The sequence below is a fragment of the Muntiacus reevesi genome, chromosome 7 (genome assembly GCF_963930625.1).
Source record: "Muntiacus reevesi chromosome 7, mMunRee1.1, whole genome shotgun sequence".
Lineage (NCBI taxonomy): Eukaryota > Metazoa > Chordata > Mammalia > Artiodactyla > Cervidae > Muntiacus > Muntiacus reevesi.
The window spans coordinates 81617190-81639419 of record NC_089255.1 but is presented as its reverse complement, the minus strand read 5'-3'; the positions used below and the strand labels follow the sequence as shown (position 1 = coordinate 81639419).

The 22230-nt window shown below is 43.8% G+C and overlaps 1 protein-coding gene across 4 annotated transcripts; it reads left to right on the top strand.

The window, feature by feature from the left end:
- On the top strand, positions 1-22230 carry HEATR4 (HEAT repeat containing 4). Of its 4 annotated transcripts, XM_065940126.1 has the most exons (14): positions 1-928; positions 1878-2068; positions 3302-3442; positions 7128-7331; positions 9107-9250; positions 12629-12808; positions 13635-13795; positions 14558-14662; positions 16584-16702; positions 17374-17554; positions 18111-18180; positions 19214-19403; positions 20083-20161; positions 21133-22230. In XM_065940126.1, the coding sequence occupies exons 1-14, from the start codon at positions 123-125 to the stop codon at positions 21331-21333; spliced, it is 2772 nt and encodes a 923-aa protein (XP_065796198.1). In that variant the 5' UTR covers positions 1-122; the 3' UTR covers positions 21334-22230. The 4 variants fall into 4 exon arrangements, with proteins under 4 accessions (XP_065796198.1, XP_065796199.1, XP_065796200.1 ...); XM_065940127.1 differs by lacking the exon at positions 9107-9250; XM_065940128.1 differs by lacking the exon at positions 20083-20161 and having other exon boundaries at positions 21133-21288.

Here is a 22230-nt window from a genome sequence, read left to right as displayed (position 1 = left end):
CCTCTGGACCAGGCAGCCTGGAAGCGGGCATTTGCTGGGAAACAGTGACTAGGACGGAGAAGGGAAAGACCATTCTTCCACACCATTTCCCTCAGTCACTCTCGCCACGCCTGGGATGGGGCATGATTTTCTCCTCTGTAAAACCAAGAAACAAAAAGGAATGTGCCTCCGTTTCCGGTGTGCCTCCAGTCTTCCACTTCAGCCCACAGCACTGTGCACACCTCAAGAACAAATACCTGAACCAGGCCAGCGCAAACCTGACGTTTTCTCAGGAGGTGGTGTGGCAGCGAGGGCTGCCCAGCGTCCCTTACAGCCAGTACAGCTTTGACCATCTCTACAACGCCAGTGGCATCATTCGGCCTCGCCAGGTCAGGACGGCCCGGCCTGAGAAGAAGCCCATCTGCTTCAAGGTCTCGGATTCTCCAGGTCCCCCAACAAAGGTCACCTCCCAGGCTGTGAAGACGGAAAGCTATGCCAATCCTACAAAACTGAAGAAATTAGAGCCAGCTAGCGTAGGCCAGGAGGTATCTAGCCCCCTCAGTCTTCATCCAAGCAGGGAGCTGGACATGCTGGACCTGTCACTTGCTCCAGAAGTGAACCTGGAGGAGAGGGAAACCTGGCTTCCACCTGCTGAGAAGGCAGCCAGAGCGTGGGAGGCCGTGGTGCTGGAAAAGCTGAACAAGCGTACAGCCCGATGGATCCAGAACAAGCGTCCTCCAAGGCCAGGGGTGTCCGCCAGTAAGTGGCAGAGCTTCTTGCGCCAGCAGTACGACTGGAGCCACATCCGCGATGAGCTCACTTCCTCCAGTGACCTGGACCTCTTGAAACAGCTGGAGGAAGAAGAGACGGCAGAATTTGAGGGTCGAAGTGTCGTCCTGCCCACCCTGGAGGAAAAGAAGCCAGAGCTGCTGCTTCCCGTCTATTATCGGTAGGCTAGCCGGGGCCTCGGGTGTGCCTTTGAGAAACCCTGGTTCCCCTTCAAGGACTCCCAGGTGGGCTCACATTCCTCATTGCAGAACTCTCCCGTTAACCTCTTGTATTTTCCACCGCCAACACACTAAGACTTCCACAAAGTAAGGTTTCTCAACCTCGGCCCTCTTGGCATCCCGGGTTGGATAATTCTGTGTTGGGGAGGCCGGCCCTGTGTGCTCTAGGATGTTTGGCAGCATCCTACTGGAAGCCAGTAGTACTCTCCACCTGTGATGACCAAAGATGTCCCCAGATGGTGACACATGTCCCTCTGAAGGACAAAACTGCTCCCAGTTGAGTACCACTGCCTTTAAAGGAAGGAGTTCTTAGCCTTTCCCAGCAGAGCCATTCTGCTGTTCCAGGTACTAACCAGGGGCTCCTAGAAATGCGTCCGTGGTGAGAGTGAGGAAGGCAGAGACCTCATGGTTCTGAGGTTTGGTCCCACCTTACTCTGAATAAGGAGCCAGGGTGTCACTCACTCAAAAACTGACTGGCAGCAGGACGGAGAGCTTAACAAGCTGAGAGGAGAGGAGGATTGCTATGCATCTCTCACGTGGCTTCCTTGTCATTTATAACTAGAAGGAAGACTGGAGCTGTAACAGCCCTGATTCCTAGAAGTGAGCTAAAAATAAGTGGCAATATTTATTCCTTCATTTATTGCACAAATATATATTGCACTCCCACTACTTTCCAGGCACTCTGCGAAGTGCTGGGAATACAACGTAAATGAGACAGCTGTGGACCTATCCTTTAAAGAGCTTACAGTCTGTCCACTGAACAACCACACACGAGAGATAAAGTGAGGTCATGGAGGAGGTGGGCTCCCTTCCCCAAATCCAGGCACCCTCTAAGGGCACTGATTTTAAAGCCACCTGTCCCCCCTTTCTTCCCCTCTCAATCCTTCCAAGACTGCCGAATTACTTGCCGCAAGTGCAGACAGCTGAAACCATGCCTGGCATGAATAAGACGGCTGAGGAAATAGATGAAAAGGGGAGCCTCTACAAGCCCCCAAGCCAGGGCCACGTTCGACAGGTGAATCCGCGAGCTGGAAAGTTTGCTTACTCCACAGACAACACCTTTGAACAGGAGATTTACTTCGGTAATTGAGCTGGGGTCCTGTAGTCAGGGCTGAGGGGGGCATAGAGCAGGGAGGTGGAAGGTAGCAGGGAGCTGGAGGCATCACGGATGTGGATGAGAGGCCCTGGATGAACCAGGTATTCATGGGAACATCTCCTGGTTAACTAACACGGGAAGGTTTTGGGCAGGGGGCAGGGGAATGGACAGTGGGGATAGGGAGTAGGTATCCAGTGGGGACAGGATTTCTTCTTCCCCGTCTCTCTATGCTCTCATGCTTACTGAGGAGGTAGTGGAGGGTAGGATGGCAGAGCAAGCAAGATGTGGCTTTGGGAACAGCCTATCTCTTCTGTGCACACCATTACCCCTTCTCTCACTGAGATTTTTCCCCCACTGAGGTGCTGTGTTCGAAGAAGAATCCTAGACTTTGGAGATCTGAGTTTAAATCCTGCCTTAGCCCCCTCCTCCTAACCTTCAGCAAATTATATAATCCCTGTGAGCCTTAATGTACCTTATTTGTAAAACAATATCAACTAAAATGCTCTTCAAAGAGATGGGAACTATACGGTGCTTCTCACCCAGTACCCACCAGCTTCCTCATCCATCCCACTAGCTTTCAGATGCCTGGGCTTCCGGGACCCAGTCTAGGACCACATGCTTCAAGTTGTTTCTTCTTCCCTACCCCCCATCTTATTCCTAAACTGCTTTCAACTGAAAGTCTTCTTAAAGTGTTTAACAAAATTATTCAGACAAAGGTATTTATGACTGCTGAGAGATGAATTAGGGAACTCTTCATTTGTATCTAGCTTTTCATAGGGTACAATACCTGTAAGTTAGGTTCTGACTTGGTTTCTGGGCCATTTTCAGGCCACCAGCTCATACTTCCAAGCAACAGTCACTTTCAAGGGATGTCCCCGGAGCACAGTAGCCATGAGTACCAGAGGCTAGAGTAGGGCAAAAGGGAACTGGGTCTCCTGTGTGCTTCTTGCTGAAGCCTTTCTCCATCTTCCCCACTAACCAGACATACCCACTACCTTGCTTTTATTTATAGTTTGTCATCCAAGTACATATCAATATGCAATAATTTTCATTTAGCATTTTAAAACTTCACATGAAATGAGATCATTCTGTATTTGATTTGGTTTTTTAAGTGGATTTTTCTGGGGAAATGAAATTCAGTCTGATCCTGGTGACCAAAAACCCAGGAAGAGAGGAGGAGGGGGTTCTAAGGACTCATTATTTTTTTATCTGTTCACAGATGAAGTCCAGATCGTCCACCAGATTGGTGCAAAGAGAGACCAAATTCTCCTGGAAAATCTCAATCTATACATCAAGCAGTTATCTAAGGTCTTCCCTGAAACCCCAGAAAGGTGGACTTCTCAGCCAGTTCCTGAATCAAGTAAGCAGGAAGCTAATACTGATAATGGGAGTAAAGATGGAAGTGGGCCTATTTCTTTAAGGTCCCTGTTCCACAGGTGGGGACACCATCAGCATCTCGGGGAGTCCCTCCCAACTAACTAAGAATCATCTCATAAAATTATAAGATACTAACTGTAACAAGGAAAAGCCTCTGTGGCCCATACAGCTGAAATTAGACAGAACTTAAGTTAACCAAGCAGTTTAGGGCCAGGAATTACTAACAAGACAGATCCTGGCTTAACAGTCTCAAAGGCAGTACCTCCGATGTAGCACTGTCCCCTCCCACTCCATTCTCAGGCCCATACCTGCTTCAGGCCCTAGTGTCAACCGGTGTTTTAAATCTCTCTTTCATGAGGATATCATTCTTCATTCTGTATGTTAGGTAAGGAAAAGGGAAAGGAGTTGATCAAGAAATCAACTTCTGAAACAAAAAGTGCCCATCCTCCAAGAGACTCTATCTCCATTGCTCATGATTCTTTTCCTTGCAATGTCTCTTCAGATGGGCCCCCTGTATGCGGGAACTAGCAGTAGTAGTGACCCATTCTTTTTCCCACCGGCCCCTAACCTGTCTCTAGTGTTGCCTGGCTCTACAGGAAACAGCCACAAGAGTAGAGAAGGCACTAATGACAGCAGGTGTAGGCAGTTTTCACCAAACTCACACATACACCCTCCTTCTTGTTGAGGGTTACCATTATAAAGTGGTGAAGAAAGCATGTTGGAAAGCCTTGGATTGGGTCTTGGCAAGTCATCTTCCAGGGTTACAGCTGCCTCATTAAAACTGAGACACTAGGGACTTTCTTGGTGGTCCAGTGGCCAAGACTCCATGCTTCTATTGCAGGGGGCACAGGTTCCATCCAAGTTTGGGGACCCATGATCCTACATGCTGCCAGGCATGGCAAAAAAAGCAACAACGACAAAAAAAAAACTGAGACACTAATCAATCCTACAGCAAGGCACTTGTAAACCCTTCAGTTCAGTCAGTTCAGTCGTGTCTGACTCTTTGCAACCCCATGACTGCAACATACCAGGCTTCCCTTCCATCACCAACTCCCAAATCTTGCTCAAACTCATATGCATCGAGTCAGTGATGTCATCCAACTGTCTCATCCTCTGTCGTCCCCTTCTCTTCCTGCCTTCAATCTTTCCCAGCATCAGGGTCTTTTCTAATGAGTCAGCCCTTTGCATGAAGTAGTCAAAGTACTGAAGTTTCAGCTTTAGCATCAGTCCTTCCAATGAATATTCAGGACTGATTTCCTTTGGGATTGACTGCTTTGATCCCCTTGCAGTTCAAGGGACTCTCAAGAGTCTTCTCCAACACCACAGTTCAAAAGCATCAATTCTTCAGCATTCAGCTTTCTTTATAGACCAACTCTCACATCCATACATGACTACTGGAAAAACCACAGCTTTGACTAGATGGACCTTGGTCAGCAAAGTAATGTTTCTGCTTTTTAATATGCTGTCTAGGTTGGTCATACCTTTTCTTCCAAAGAGCAAGCATCTTTTAATTTCAAGGCTGCAGTCACCATCTGCAGTGATTTTGGATCCTAAGAAAATAGTCCCTCACAGTTTCTATTGTTTCCCCATCTATTTGCCATGAAACCATGATCTTAGTTTTCTGAATGTTGAGTTTTAAGCCAACTTTTTTACTCTCCTCTTTCACTTTCATCAGGAGACTCTTTTTTGCTTTCTTATTTGCTTTCTGCCATTAGGGTGGTGTCATCCTAATTGGGTTATTGATATTTTTCCCAGAAATCTTGGTTCCAGCTTGTGCTTCATCCAGCCTGGCATTTCACATGATGTACTCTGCATAGAAGTTAAATAAACAGGGTGACAGTATACAACCTTGATGTTCTCCTTTCCCAATTTGGAACCAGTCTGTTGTTCCATGTCCAGTTCTCACTGTTCCTTCTTGGCCTGCATGCAGATTTCTCAGGAGGCAGGTAAGGTGATCTGGTATTCCCATCTCTTGAAGAATTTTCCACAGTTTGTTGTGATCCATGGTCAAAGGCTTTAGCATAGTCAATAAAGCAGAAATAGATGTTTTTCTGGAACACTCTTGCTTTTTTGATGATCCAACAGATGTTGGAAATTTGATCTCTGGTTCCTCTGTCTTTTCTAAAACCAGCTTGAACATCTGGAAGATCTTGGTTCATGTACTATTGAAGCCTCGCTTGAAGAATTTTGAGCATTACTTTACTAGCGTGTGAGATGAGTACAATTGTGTGGTAGTTTGAACATTCTTTGACATTGCCTTTCTTTGGGATTGGAATGAAAGTTCCTTTTCCAATCCTGTGACCACTGCTGAGTTTTCCAAATTTGCCGACATATTGAGTGCAGCACTTTCACAGCATCATCTTTCAGGATTTGAAATAGCTCAACTGGAATTCCATCATCTCCACTAGCTTTGTTCATAGTGATGCTTCCTAAGGCCCACTTGACTTTGCATTCCAGGATGTCTGGCTCTAGGTGAGTGATCACACCATCATGATTATCTGGGTCATGAAGATCTTTTTTGTATAGTTCTTCCGTGTATTCTTGCCAACTCTTCTTAATATCTTCTGCTTCTGTTGGGTCCATACATTTTCTGTCCTTTATTGTGCCCATCTTTGCATGAAATGTTCCCTTGGTATCTCTAATTTTCTTGAAGAGATCTCTAGTATTTCCCATTCTGTTGTTTTACTCTATTTCTTTGCATTGATCACTGAGAAGGGCTTTATTAGCTCTCCTTGCTATTCTTTGGAACTCTGCATTCAAATGGGTATATCTTTCCTTTTCTCCTTTGCCTTTAGTGTCTCTTCTTTTCTCAGCTATTTGTAAGGCCTCATCAGACAACCATTTTGCTTTTTTGCATTTCTTTTTCTTGGGTATGGTCTTGATCACTGCCTCCTGTACAATGTCAGGAACCTCTGTCCATAGATCTTCAGGCACTCTATCAGATCTAATCCCTTGAATCTATTTGTCACTTCCACTGTATAATCGTAAGGGATTTGATTTAGGTCATACCTGAATGATCTAGTGGTCTCCTTACTTTCTTCGGTTCTTGAATTTTGCGATAAAGAGTTCATGATCTGCGCCACAGTCAGCTCCCAGTCTTGTTTTTACTGACTGTATAAGAGCTGCTCCATTTTTGGCTGTAAAGAATGTAATCAATCTGATTTCAGTATTGACCATCTGGTGATGTTCATGTGTAGAGTCATCTCTTGTGTTGTTGGAAGAGGGTGTTTGCTTGTAAACCCTTAGTAGCTTATAATCCCACTCCTCCTCCCAAATTAAGAACACTAGAAAGGAAACAATAAATTAGGAATTAATGGCCAATTATATCCTACTTTTAATGGCAATATACAAATATTGAATTTTATGAGCAAATCTTGTTACATATATTTATGGTCCTAAAGATTTCTTAAACATATATGAAGGTTTGTATGTACCTTATCTTTTCTTCACTGCCTTTCTCCGCCCATCATCATGGCTTTATCATGTCTGTAGTCACCACCTCTCATGACTCCCAATGGGACTTGTACCAGTTTTCTACATAATCAGGAAAGCTGGCTCTTGACGATTTTGTTTTCCATTGGTGCTAGCTAGGAATAGGCATGTGATGCTGGCTGGGAACCCAGGCCCAGGGCAATGGGCATAATACCTCAGACTGTCGCCCCGCACAGCCTGCAAGCCTGTGAAAGGAGCCATGCGCTGGACAGCTTTGCCCACACCGGCCAAGGATCTGCTGCTGAAGGTGGGTGAGAAGGACGTGTCCGTGAAGACCAGGAAACTGAAGAAGCAAGCAGAGTCACCGAAGGAGAATGTGTCTTGGGAACTGGTGGTCCTGCGAAGGATGCTGCAGGAATGGAAGGTGGCCTGGGCTCTAAGTGAGTCAAGGAGGGGTGCAGGGGCGGGGGAGAGGGGGGATTGTCCTGACATAGAAGTGATTTGTGAAGGAAGAAGTTCTCACCTTGGCCAAGTATTTCTCAATCTTTGAAAATCCATCCCTCTCTTATGAACAATAAAAATCGGGTTGCCTCATCAAGGCTAGACTAGGTAAGAGCTTTTCATACAATGGCAGTTGCATTTATCTGGATGTTTTTTGCATGGGCAAGTTCTACATGAGTAACTTGTGGAAACTCACTACCCAGAGAGCTCTGCACAGGCAGAGACCCTACCTTACTACCCCTGAAATGTCCCACTCAATACATGATGCATGAAAGAAAGAGTGAATGTGCTGCCCAAGCAATGGAAACGCAGTGATCAAAAGAAACTGCAACTGGCTCTCCAAAATTCATTTGTAAATTTGGAATTAGCTCATATTTACTTTGCCTTCACAGATTCCAGAATAGTGTGCCTGGGGCAAAGGGCCCAGCAAGGACTGTTGAAAACTGCAAGAGTTGAGGACTCAAGGGCTGCTGGCTTTCAGAACGTGAAAATCTAGTTTAGTTAGTACAGGAAAAAAAAGGTGATCCATCAGATAAACTGGTTCAGATAAACAAAAAGGGTTGAAAAGGAGATTCCAAGTAAAAACTACCAGTAGGGAGCACCTGCAGGTGGTGGGAACACTGAAACAAAAGCTCATGCCTAAAAAAAGTGTTGTGGCTCAGCTAGTGAAGAATCTGCCCACAATGCAGGAGACCTGGGTTTGATCCGTGGGTTGGGGAGGTCCTCTGGAGAAGGGAAAGGCTACCCATCCCAGTATTCTGGCCTGGAGAATTCCATGGGCTGTGTAGTCCATGGGGTCGCAAAGGGTCGGACACGACTCAGTGACTTTCGCTTTCGCTTTCATGTGGTCACGTCTCTTTGTGACCCCATGGACTCTAGCCCACCAGGCTCCTTTGTCCATGGAATTTTCCATGCAGGAGTACTGGAGTGGGTTGCCAGGCTAGCCTCCAGGGGACCTTCACTACCCAGGGATCTAACCCATGTGTCTCTTGTGCCTCCTGCATTGATAGGCAGATTCCTTACCACTAGTACCACCTGGGAAGCCCCTATAAAGAGGGCAAAGTACCCTTAATCACTGTCTTATTGTTCCATTTTCCAGATGATAACAATAAAGAGTTATTTATGGGAATTCCCTGGTGGTCTAGTGGTTCAGACTCAGGCTTTCACTGCTGTGGACCCAGGTTCGGTCCTTGGTCAGGGAATTAAGATTCCATAAGCCATGCAGTGAGGCCAAAAAAAAAAAAAAAAAGAAATTATTTAAACAAACAAAAAAGACAGAATACAGGATGGGATTGGGAGGAGTTTTGTTCGAGAATTATTAATACCTAAGAAGATTTAGCTCAGTTGGTAAAGAATCTGCCTGCAGTGCAGGAGACCCAGGTTCAATTCCTGCGTTGGGAAGATCCTCTGGAGAAGGAAATGGCAACCTACTCCAATATCCTTGCCTGGAAAATCTCATGGACAGAAGAGCCTGGTGGGCTGCAGTCTATGGGGTCTCAAAGAGCTGGGCATGACTGTGACTAACACTTACTTCCTTAAGAAGATTCAGGGAGCATCAGAGAAATAACTTCCTCAGGGCGGCATCTCTGGGGCCCTTTATGCTTCTGAACTGCTTTGCTTGGATCGTCCTAGGGGAAGGGCCTTACTGTTACCTGTCAGCAGCACAGTATCTAACCCTAAGTGGTCCTCTTCTCATTCTCCTCCTGTGGCGCAGTCATCGAGTGGCGCCATAAGACTGTTGAGGGCCTGCTGCAGAGCTTGGGGGACATCCATGACGACGTCCGGATCCAAGCCATCGTCACTTGCGCCACAGCTGCTTTGGAACGGCCCCGTGCTGCCGTCAGTCGAGGGGACTCCGGTAAGAGCCACAACCGTACTGCTCGAGAATATAAGCAATCCACAGACCCACAGAAATTTTGAACTGGCGGGGACCTTGGAGCTTATCTGAGATTATTTCACAAAATGGAAACAAAGACCCAGAGACTGGCCTGAATATACACAACTTCTCAGCAACAGAGATGAGTTTAAAATTCCTGACTTCTAATCTAGTGCTTTTTTGCACTAATTTCATCACCCTTGGATGCTTAGTAGTTCACAAGCAAGTTCACATTGTTCTGCCTTGAGAGATCCCATTCATAATAGCCAAAGTATATGTATATATGTATGTATATGCACACACTTTTCTCCCAACTGCAATTTAGTCCTTCTTTTGACAGCATGTTGACAGTCTCAAACTCAACATGTCCCAAACTAAATTCATCACTCTTGCCATTAGACCCCTCCCCACATCCCACATCCCACATCCCCATAACCCAGCTAGTTTGAGTCAGGACCTTGGGAGTCAGCCTGGACAAAATCCTTCCTCTCCCCACAACTAACTGACCAATAGATTCTGTGGATTCTGCTTCATAAACATTTTTTTTTTATTACAAAACAAACACAAAGTGTCATTATCAGTCAACACAGAGGAGTATAAAAAGAGGTTCCTTCCAACCCACCTCCCAGTCCCAAACCCACCCCATGCCATTTCCAGGGTATACAATGTTTAGTTTGGCATTCTACAACTTTCTGTGCTTTTACAAACACATGCCAACATATATGTAGGTTTTTCTATTTATTAAAAAAAATGAGTGTTGAGTTTTACCAGCCATTTTCTAGTTTTTTCTCCTTTAATTTGTGGATATAAAGATTTCTAGTGTTAAAATCTTAGAATAAATCCTAATGGATCATTCTCTTATTACTCCACTGGATTTGATTTGTTCATATTTTAAAATGTTTTAATATATTTGTAAATGAAATTGCTAATTTTGTGTTTATTTACAGTATTTTTGTTAAGTGTTAGTGTTTATTTACACTATTTTTGTTAAGTTTTAGTTTTTACTGGCTTTGTAAAATGAATTAAGAACTTGGTCATTTTTCCCAATGGCTGTATAACCTTTTGGAAAAGAAATGTCAATAGGATTTTTCTTTGCTAGCAATAAGCAGTTAAAAAAGGAACATTTCCCAACTACAAGAGCTAGAACTATAATCTACCGAGGAGCTGGTTTAACAAGACACAGGACTCAGATGACAGAAACTATAAAATGCTATTAAAAAGACATAAAACCCACAGACTCTTACTAACCCTCAAGGGCCCTCTCAGATACCACGTTTTGTGTATGGGCTGACACTTTTTCCTTCTCTGCTGCTGGTAGCATCCTAATATTATTCTGTCCTAATATTTATCATTCTGTCATAATTGTCTGTTTACTTTTCTGCTATCTCTACCAGGCAAGGAACTTCTTAGAGGCGGGGACTAATTTTATCTCTACAAAATTGTCAAGTTTTTAAGGTTTCTTTTCACTTATTTCCAGTCTACTGAGTTCCAGGTATGAGCTTTTAAACTCCAGCTTTTCAAATCTGCCGTTCCCTCTGCTAGGAAATCTTATCTCTCTCTTGACTTGATCAACTTCTATACATGCCCCTCAACTTTCAGCTAAGATGTCACATCCTCTGAGGAGTCTTCCCTGCCCCACCCCCCTGCTATATGCTTCCACACTCGCGCTCAGTCGTATTTGACTCTTTGTGACCCTGTGGACTGTAACCCACCAGTTTCAGCATAGCAGTAATTTTAATTTAATTTTTTTAATTTTTAATTTAAAATTTTAATTTAATTTTTTCAACATAGCAGTAAGGGATTCTCCAGGCAAGAATACTGGAGTGGGTTGCCACTTCCTACTCCAGGGGATTTTCTCGACCCAGGGATTAAACCTGCATCTCGCACACTGGCAAGAGGATTCTTTACCACTGTAGCCCCCGGGAAGCCGATGCCTCCACATATAAACATTTTTTAACTGCTTATTTTCTTGAGTATTAAATGGGGTGATGTGTTTTAGTGCCTGGCATAGAGAAAACCTCCCATAGGTGGGAAGAGGTATTATCTTATCTCTAGATCTCCACATTCAAAAAACACCTTTGTCTTTCCCTTTCATGTGATCCCTTTTCTGGGTGTTGAGATTTTGATTTGTCTTGTTTCCTCCCCACTTCTTCCCAAAGAATATTATCTTACTCATTATTTCTTGAAATACTCAACTGACTTCCATCTGATCCCCTCAAAGGCACATATTTCATCTAGCCCTTTTTAAACATATGGCATAGTGGCTTACAGTAGTGGTAAAAAGGACAAATGAGAAATTTTATATAAAATCTTAGCTATAAGTCTAGCTCTGCCACATCTTGGGAAGTCACTTATCCTCTCTGAACTTCAAACTAAAAATGGGAGGATAGTTGTGGACAAAAGTTAACACAACACTTTCCCCTTCTACTTGAGAAATGAGCTTTAGTTAAATGCCTACCTGCTGCCCCGATAACCTGGTAAGGACAGAAATTATCTTCACAGGCCACATAGCTTATGATGAAAATGAACCCTGACTGCTAAATGACATTTGGACTGGGAAGAACTACAAGTGAAACATACATGCCTGAAGGAGGTACCGTCCTCCAGGCTCCCAGCAATGCTGTGACTTATCAAGGCAGGCCCTTTGAGGACCCTGGAATTATATCTATGGAGTTGTTATATAAAAGAGATAATAACTCTGGTGGAACATAAGACTTATGCCTAGAATCGAGTCTATGCTTCTGAGCTGTCCCCAGAGTGCTAGACAAACCATTCTCAAGAACTCTTGCCAAAAGGAACACCTGATGCTTCCCCCCAGGGCAAACTATGCTCCTGTCCCATTTCCTTCTGAAGACTAGTGACATGTATGGCCTATGATAGTTTTGTGAGGCTGTTTAGTTAAACCTAAAAGGATTCCTGAAAAACAAATATTTCAGGTGAGCTGCCTTGCCTACTTCAGTGAGGGTTAGAAGACTGAATGGGACAATGAATATGAAACACGATCTAAGTGGCAAAGCTCTACCTAAATATATTTGCTATTACTACTAAAATTACAAAAATTGACTTTCATCACTAAAATTCATGATGATAGTCACCATAGCCTAGTAGGAAACATATTCATTTGGCCCAAATACAGTTCTGCAGAGACCAGATGATAAAGATGTGAGAACAGGAATATCCACCACAAAAGGCAGCCTTAAAATCCCACCCATTGTAAGGGTTCAGCTAAACTCTAAGTAGCAGTAAGCATCTGCAACTGAGGCTGAAATGGCCCCCATGTGGCTACAGGGAAAAGCTGTGTTTTAGAGAAAAGCAAAGGGACTAGCTAACACCCTCTTACTGGCTCTCTTTTGATCACAGACAAGGAAATGATGAAAGCCTCATCTATTCAGGACTTGCCAGAGGTTCTACAGCCCCCGCTAATGGCTGCTCTTTGTGATAAGAATGCCAATGTGCGGATGGCAGCAGCAGTATGCCAATATGCCATACAGTCACATAATCCTCTTGCCCAGGAAATCATGCAGACTGTCCTTCTGAAGGGTGAGTAACTCCTTGTTACTTCCGACCTGGAAATATAGGATAAAGAAAGAACATCTCACATCAGCTTTTCCTGATCCCTTCCTCTCCACCGTCATGCTCTTTAGATACTCAGAGGATTTCTTCCTCCCAGGTACTTTACGAGACAGGTACACTGCCATCTAGTGGTACCTGGGCTAACCGTGTCATACATGCATTTGACTAAACCACGTCCCCTTTCCTGTTAGATTTTTCAATTGAAAAGATAATGTACAAGATTAAAGAATACATTCTAAAAATTAAAAAACCCACTTGAACACATCATGCTTCCATTTTTGCACATTAACTTACGGGCACTGTCCACATGCATTGTTGGTGTAACACCAGCAAAAGATTCTGTCTGATGTTGATAGGCTCCCGTATCTAACTGCTCTGAAAGACGAACTTGCTCCTTGCATGGCGGCAGGGGTGTAGGACAGCTGTCTGACCAGTTTGGCCTTCTGCACAGCGACACTCAACAACTTAATCCATCTGTCTTAAGAAAGCTTCCACTCCAGACTTCCCAGTCTCTAGCCAGAGGAGCAACTGTTCACTCAGGCCAGAAGGGACTTACTGCTCTGTTCCCCAACAAAAACATTTTAGGATTTGACTTTTCAGTTTAAGATTTTCAACCTACATTTAGAACCTCGATATGATCCATTTAAATGTGATTTAAATTAGAGATTGAATATCAGACTGAGAGGGTACAGGAAAGTGAGGCAAGTAGCAGTCTTGTGTACCAACCCAGAAGCTGCTCTCTCTGTGGGGAGGAGAGATGGCCATTCTGGCCTTTGTCACCTCGCTGTGGCAGGTAATACCGTGGACAGCTGGGCTGCGGCTCAGTGCCTGGCTCTGGAAGGTGCGGCCACTTACCCTGTGATTAAGAGGATCATCCACCAGCTGTTTCTTAAGAAGAATGAGGACACCGAGGAACAGTCTTGTACGCTCCTGCACCATCTCAGTGGAAAGACAGTATGTGTCCATTACAGGGTCAGAGAAAAAACCAAGTTTGGGGGGAACAATTGGGTCTCTGAGGTCAGTGCATGTAGGGAACTGAAAATGCAGATGGGAACTTGCCTGGTGGTCCAGTGTTAAGGGGCTGTGCTTCCATGGCAGGAAGCACTTCAGCCCCTGGTCTGGGAACAAAGAAAGATCCTGCATGTGAAGTGCAGTGACAAAAAAATTTTAAAAAGAAAAAGAAAATGCGGGTGGTTGGGTAGGATGATCTCACGGCACAGGTAAAACTGGACTAAGTGTGGGTGAAGTGGGGTGTAGACCAGGAAAAGTGACAACAGCTAGCTGAGAAAGGTGAGGAAAGTAGGCTGCAGATGCTTTCTAACTCTATGCTAGAAGACTTACAACATGCAGAATTTGCTTGTGCTAGAAGTTTACCATTGAAAACCACACAGACGTACAATTGCATTTACTTCCAGTAGAAATGTGAAACTCAGACTGAGGTATATACAAACCATTTTAGGGGGAAAGACAGTTAAATCAAGAAAGTCCCAGGAATTTTCTGTTCAGATTACTAATCTGTATTTTTTCCTTGACATCAGTTGGCTTGGATGGAAGAGGGCCCCATTGTAAATCCACTCTCTACTTTGCTAGTAACAGGCATCCCATGTGTTTGTGACATTAATCATGCTGGATGCCAGATTAGGATGTAACTTCTTTAAGGTCCCAGCATCTCTAAAAGTGACTATGGATCTCGATACAAGTCTTCCATTTCCTCAGACCCTGATACATACCATGCTTGCTGTGGAGCTGAATAGCCGTCAATGGAAAGACCGCATTGTGGCCTGCCGGGCTCTCTCCCGGATCGGTGGAAATGTCAGTTTGGTAAGCCTTCTCTTTCTGTTTCCAGGACAGAAGGTCTAAGCAAAACTGGGCTCAGGAGCTCTTCCACTTCTTGCTGCTATCTAGTTTCCCATTCTTACCAAAAAGATCTGTTCCCATATTGCTGCCTTAGTCCTAACCCAGAATTATCTTCACATGCCAACATATCGTTCCGTTACTTAAGCGACTGCTACTCAGCCTGCTGGGAGTCCACAAACTGTAACCTATCTACAGTGAAATAAGCAAAGAATAAAAATAAAAAAGGTTTAGAAACTTTTTATAGTAATTCGACATTGCCTCCACATCAATAAGTATCTGTCACCATAGTCCCCACTTTCAAAGAGCTGACATTAATGTTGGAGTAACAGGATCAACATATACAAATGATTCAAAAACAAGAGATAAATGTAGTGTACTCTCTTAAAACTCTTCAGAGAGACATTAGTATGGGCTGAACTTAAAATTCTGTGAAGGAGTGTGGGACAGCTGAGCAAGACTTACTAAGGAAAGACTTCCAGGAATGGGAAACCCTGACCATCATCTAGGCTTTCAACTGACCTCCTTCTTGCCATTATTTTAAAATCAACTTCAGCTGTGTAAATGGGCTTTTCCCCTTCTTCCTATATGCCATTATCTTTTCCATGTAACATTGGGCAACTCCACAATGGCCCACAACACTGCTGTTTTTGACCCTTGAATTTTGACATGGAAAGCACAAAACTTGGCCATTCAGTATAGTCAGTATAATTCTGGACTTCCCTAATGACTCAGACGGTAAAGAATTTGCCTGCAATGCAGGAGACCCAGGTTCTATCCCTGGGTCATTCTAGTTTGGGTTAATTCTGCCTGGACCTTGCTGCTAAAGTCCAGGACCAGCAGCACAGGTATCACTTGGGAATTTGCTGGAAATGCAAAAATCTCACCCCGGGTCAATTCAATCAGAATCTGCATTTAACAACATCTGATTCAGTTGCACATTCACCTTCTCAGCACTTGCCACTCAGGATGGCCTATTGAAAGTAAAAAGCCATGCAGAGCAAGCAGGGGATGGAGTAAAGATGAGACCATCACATCAGACTGATGGGGTTAAACAACATGCCCATCAGTGCTTTCACTTATTCAGTGAGCCTGCAGTTTCTGACCACATCTTACATGTTAGGCAGGTAGCTAGCACTGGGTATGCAAAGATATGTCTTCTCTGTTAAATGTTACATGTATGTTTCAAAAGAACAGCCTGTATATTATCTATGGTGAAACAGATCACTAGCCCAGGTGAGATGCATGAGACAAGTGCTCGGGCCTGGTGCACTGGGAAGACCCAGAGGAATCGGGTGGAGAGGGAGGTGGGAGGGGGGATCGGGATGGGGAATACGTGTAACTCTACGGCTGATTCATGTCAATGTATGACAAAACCCACTGAAATGTTGTGAAGTAATTAGCCTCCAACTAATAAAATAAAATTAAAAAAAAAAATGTTACATGTAAACAGCTATAACAGATGTAGCTGTAAAGTATTACAGGGATTTCCTATTGCTTACAGAAGGCAGAGGTGAGTTCTCTGGCGACAGGATTTTGAGGTCAATCCTAAAAGAATAAGAAAACATCAGGTATCAAGGGTGGAAAGGGAGCTATTTCAAGGAGGGAGAATAGCTTAGGGCACATTACCTAATCACCAAGTCATTTTTATCCCTTCTGCTTTGAGAGATATATGCAGGAGACAAGGGTTCAATCCCTGGGGCGGAAAGATCCCCTGAAGGAGGAAATGGCAACCCACACCAGTATTCTTGCCTGGGAAATCCCCTGGACAGAAGAGCCTGGGAGATTATAGTCCACAGGGTTGAAAAGATTCGGACACGACTTGGCGACTGAACATGCAAAACTGATGCGGTGATAAATGGTAGCTAACTATTATACCTATTTATAGGATATGAAACATAAGTTGATCCAGCTGATGTTGAGTGACTGGAATAAGAAAGTGAGACACGCAGCTGCCCAAGCTCTGGGGCAAATGAACCTTGGAAAAGAGGTGCATGACACAATCAGGTAAGACCTTGTCAATATGGAGAAAGAAACTGCATTTGTTGAGCTGCTCAGAATGCTCAGCCTTGTACAAGATCCACTGCAGATTTTTTTTTTTTTTAAATAAAATAAAAAGTTAACAGTCCCTATAGACACTAACAATGTGGCTAAGGGAAGAACCATTAATTGAATGCCCCTTAAGTGTTCAGGCACTGTTTTAGATGTCTTCAGAGTTCAAACATATGACATGATTCTGATTATACAAGACACATGAATGCCTAGTAAGGTCAAGTTTCATGAAGGATAGATAAGACTACATAAGCAGAGAGAAGGTAAGACAGTCCATACTGGAAGCCAAACACTGAAATGAACATGACACGTGTGAAGGCACGAGAGAAGAGAACTTGACTGAAGCAAGAGCTGTATGTTTCAAGTTTTCTTTCTTCAGTCATTCAACAGGGTTTAGCATTTAGCATATGCTAGGTAATAGGGATTCAAGTAAATTAAACAGTTGAGGTCTCTACCTGGTGAAACAAATTAATGGGGATAAGGCTAACTAGGAAAGGGTGGGAGTGGATAATGGCGAGCCTACAGAAGCTAGATTTCAGCCTGAGGGCACTGGAGGTAGGAGTAGGGGTGAAAAAAGCAATGGAAAAAGTTTGAGGAGGGAAAATAAAAGCACCTGTACCTTACAGAATCAAGTTGGGTCAAGGAAATTTCCAGGGGCGTGTGGAAGCCCTCTACCTGATTTGTGGGCTCAAGCTTATGACCGCCAAGCTTCTCCCAAGCTTTCTGGACTGCTTCTCTGATGACTTCATGGCAGTTCGGCGGGCAGCTTGCTTGGCAGCTGGTGCCCTGGAGATCCATGATAATAGGGTGAGTCAAGGAGACATGTACCCTTCTTACCTGATTAACCCCAGAGGACATTACCCTGTGCTTCCCGCATACATAGATCACTCACCGTTCTGTAGGGACACAGCACGAGAGACCAGAACAGGAGGGTGAGGAGACATACAGGCCACACCAATAGTTAGGGCCACACTCAGCTCCATGCCAGCCTAGACTCACTCTAGAGCACACCCCTGAATCCTATTCTCACCTCAGTTAACCAGCTTCTCATTACATGTGTGCTCATGGGGCTTTGGGATCAACTCCAGTGGATGGAGTTATAATCTCTAGTTATTAGAGGAAAACCTGACGGAGGTATTCAAAAGAAGCCTATACGGCCAGAGATCTGTGAGCAGGGAAAATCAATCTCTAGACAGGAGAGAACACTGTATGTAAGCTAGTACTTCTGGCTCCAGCTCATTTGTCACTAGATTTGATAGATCACTTTTCCAGTTATAGAACATTTTAGAGAAGAGCGAACCCTCTCTCTGATACATTCTTGCTCTTATTCTCTCCACTCAACACTGCCTTTTATCCATCCTAGGTCCTTGAATGCCTTCTGAATCTGATACAGGGAGATCCCTGCTGGAAAATCAAGGCCTTTGCCATTCGAGGTATTATGGCAGTGGCTCCAACTCCTCTACCTCTAATACCTTCCCATATTTTATATAGAGGATCCCCAGAACCTCTTTAGGAAGAGGGTGGAGGGGAGGGGAAAGGATGATCACAGCTTCTCAGAAGAAATTAAAAATCACTTCCTTCAATTTTTAGTTAAGCATCCTGAGTCTAGGTCTATGTCAAGGTTGTTGAGGTAGAGGACCGACAAGGCAGTCCCTGCCAACAGAAATAGGTGAGTTCCAAGAAGGTATCCACTACTGGATATACTTGCTTTCTGTAGAGGTGTCAACTGTAGGACGCCGTAAAAGTCAGACCAGATTTAAGACTGCTACAAACGTAAAATCCTGCCCTCAAATTTCCTGGAGCTTCTTTTTAGGGATCTTTGACATTGCTTCTGACAGTCTGGCAGGTTCCTATGAGAATCAGTGCTGGGGAAAGCCATGAAGTGTTAACTATACCTTCTTTTCCCCTTACCTGACTAGGCTGGTCTTCTGAGTTATCTATCCCAAATCTCATCCCTAGGTAAATACGTTAGTGTATCCTCACATCCTAATGGATGAGGATGGTATTGAATACCCCCTTCCTGGGAATTCTCAGGAGAATTCCTAAAATACCGATTGTCATCTAAAAGGGAAGATATCCGCTGGAGAAGGAATAGGCTACCCACTCCAGTGTTCTTGGACTTCCTTTGTGGCTTGGCTGGTAAAGAATCCACCTGCAATGCGGGAGACCTGGGTTTGATCCCTGGGTTGGGAAGATCCCCTGGAGAAGGGAAAGGCTACCCACCCCAGTATTCTGGTCTGGAGAATTCCATGGACTGTATAGTCCATAGGGTTGCAAACAGTCGGATACAACTGAGTGATTTTCACTTTCACCACTTTTCAAAGACAATATAGTTTAATTTTTGAAATATTTAATTTAGCAAGTGGTTGCCTATTCTTAGCATTTACTAGTAAGGCCACTTTAGATGCTGGGACACAGCCAACTCAGTCTGAAGTGACAGTGGGACATGCCCTCTAATTTCTGCAGCTTTGGGGCAAATTGGCTGCGTGAGCCCCCAGCTGACAGACCTCCTGCTCTGGGCTATCCACTATGAAGAGTCACCAGGTGTGCGACTAGAGGCTTGCCGGAGCATCCTAGCCCTCAAACTTCAAGGAGACCGGGTCAGGGACACCTTCCTCGACGTGCTGCTTCTAGAGAACCATGAGGCTGTTCTGAAGTAAGCACTAACCTCTGGTTCTTGCCAAGACCTCTTGTACTGACAATTCTTCCAACCTTGTTAACAGACTATGTCCCTGACTCTTCAGGCTGCTTAACAGCTATAAAAACCACAGGCTTCCCTGTGCCATTCATCTACTTATCCACGTAGGCAACAGAAAAACAGGACTAAATTAGATTGGAAGTGAAGCTCATATAGTTTACCTATTTGTTCAGCATTCCAGGTGGTTTTTTAATTCAGTTAACATTTATCAAGTGCCTACTTAGTGACGACAGGCTTTGGAGTCCAAAATAGCAGGATTTGAACCCCAGCTCAGACATGTGCTAGCTATGTGGACCTGAGTAAGTTAATTCTCTGAGCCCATTTTTTCATGTATCAGATGCAAACGGTAGTCTACCATATGGGTATGTGGTGGTGATTAAGGAGATAACATGTTAGTACCTCTCATAAAGGTGTTCAATAAACATTATCTATTAGTACCTTCAAATATGTCATCTCAAAAACTACAGAACACCCCCACAAGCTAAGCGTCATACGAGTTTTGCAAATAAAGCTCAGCAAAACTGCACAGTTGGGACTGGAACTTAGGATTCTTGTCTGACTGCAAGTGCTGTATTTTCCACCTCCATGCTTTGAAGAATAGGAAGATTTAATCTAAGAAGTCCTTCTTACCTTTCAGAGAAATTCACCATGCAATGAAGATACTCAACTTAGAAAATGAAAGAAACCAAGAAATGCTTCAGGAGATCAGGAACAGGGTAGATAAGTATAAGCTACGTTTTCAAGAAAAAATTCAGGGTTCTGAAGAGTTCCTCCCTGGTGGCTCAGTGGTAAAGAATATGCCTGCCAAGGCAGGAGATGCAGGTTCCATCTCTCAGCAGGAGAGATCCCCTGAAGAAGGAAAAGGCAACCCACTCCAGTATTCTTGCCTGAGAAGTTCCACGGGCCAAGGAGCCTGGCAGGCTACAGTCCATGGGGTCGCGAAAGAATCAATACGACTTAGAGACTCCTTTCCCCGCCCCTTCCCCAAGCATGCAGATACACTTTTCACCAGCACAGAAATATTTCCTACAATCCCACAGAAAACATTATCACTTGAAGATACAAAACACATCTGTGCAAGACAGGATTATAAAATCCTAATAATAAAAAGACAAACAGCAGAAGTCCTATTAGTCCCATCAAGTAGCTGTTGAGATCAGAGTTTGTTGTTGTTTCTGAAATACTGTTTCCTTCCTTTCCCGTGTTCCTCCCCACCATTCTCTAAACCCAAGTTCTTTCTTTTTTGCAGATGGGTATAAAGAAGGAATGAGGGACTAGAACTGGCCTCCTAGATCTTCTTTTTCCTTCTAAATTTCTCTTAATTCCTAATCTGAGCTCTTTCCCCAGAGGAACACTAGCTAAACAGGTGGTTCTAATTTTTCAAAGCTGCTGGCAAAGATGAATAGAGGGGAAAAATATTTTTAAAAAGGCAAAAGATTCTTTCTAAATATAATTCACAAAACCAGTTTCACATCAAGCATTTCTTAGCAGATTCATCATGCCCAAAAGCTAAATTTTTCATTAACAGGTATAAAAATGTCCAACCAACATCACAAGAGAACAATGTCCTCAGGAATTTTATGTACCACCTAATATTAATAAGCATGATGCAATGTTACTTCATTAACACTTTTTGATGATCTGCAACCTGATATAGTTTTTTTAATCATCATCTGTTCCATTTCAGATTCAAACACTAAGCCAAAAGGAACTGTTGATACAGAAAGTATTCAAGATTGAGGCAGCCGTAAGAAAAGTGAAGGAGGAAGCAAAACGTGTTTATGTGCAACCCAAAGAAGGACAAAAAACACTGAAGCTCCATACTTTCCTCCAGGAAATTTTTCAGGGTAGGTTTTCTAGGAATGAGTTCTATGCCTTGATTCCCTGAACAAGCCTTCTTCAGGACTGGGTGTCTGGGGTCTTAGTTGTGAGCCCTGTAGGATGAGAGCCAGGAAAGGATACTTCTCTTTCTTCTTGGCCACCATTCTCTGTCTCTTTTCTTTGCCCCTTGGGTTTTGATTTTGCTGTCTGTCCCTTTACAAAATGTCACTCTAACTGAACCAATTTGAAAGTGAAGTAAAAAAAAGGACACCTTAGAAAAACAAAAAAAACTGCCGTATGTCTGGCTAAGCACTCAGAAAAAGCCTTGAAGCTTAATCTTGAATAGGCTGAGATGTACACTTATGTACATGTAAGCTTTTGCAACTTAAAGACTTCATGAAGTTTTCAACTTTATATAACTGAAACTTAGCACTCATGGCAAAATGATCTTAAAAGTTCCAGATACAACCTAAATAATGAGGTGGAAACATCAAGCTGTACCAAAACATACTTATAAAATCAGTGCGCCCAGGCATAGCAGCAGCCTCAGGTCATTCAGCCAGCTGCCCACCAGCCACCACCCCAAACCCAGGTTTTCTAGTTCCAAGTCCAGTGCTCCCTCTGGTACACCAGGCTCTTTTCCACCAACCATGAGAATATTCATTTGTCATATATGGGGAAGCTTCTTTCAACTACCAGAAAAAAATAAGAGTGGAAAGTAACTTGAACACCAGCATTCCCTCATGGCCAGCCTGCTACAAGCTGGCTGACTATGGCCTATGACAGCACAGCTAGTGACATGCTGCCTATTTTAGGAGCCGCGCCAGCCACTGATGCAAGCAAACACTGAGCAAAAACATAATACCCTTTAAAAAACATAATATACTTGTAACTTTTCTAACAGGATTGTGCTGTTTGGGGTTAAAATGAATCAATTACCCTTAGGGCTGCAAAATTGGCCCCA

Coding starts and splice junctions, on each gene's coding strand:
- HEATR4 (XM_065940126.1), top strand. CDS start 123: ATGATTTTCTCCTCTGTAAAACCAAGAAACAAAAAGGAATGTGCCTCC. Junction 7,332..9,106: donor GAAGGTGGCCTGGGCTCTAA/GTGAGTCAAGGA, acceptor CCTGTGGCGCAG/TCATCGAGTGGCGCCATAAG. Junction 12,809..13,634: donor GCAGACTGTCCTTCTGAAGG/GTGAGTAACTCC, acceptor TCGCTGTGGCAG/GTAATACCGTGGACAGCTGG.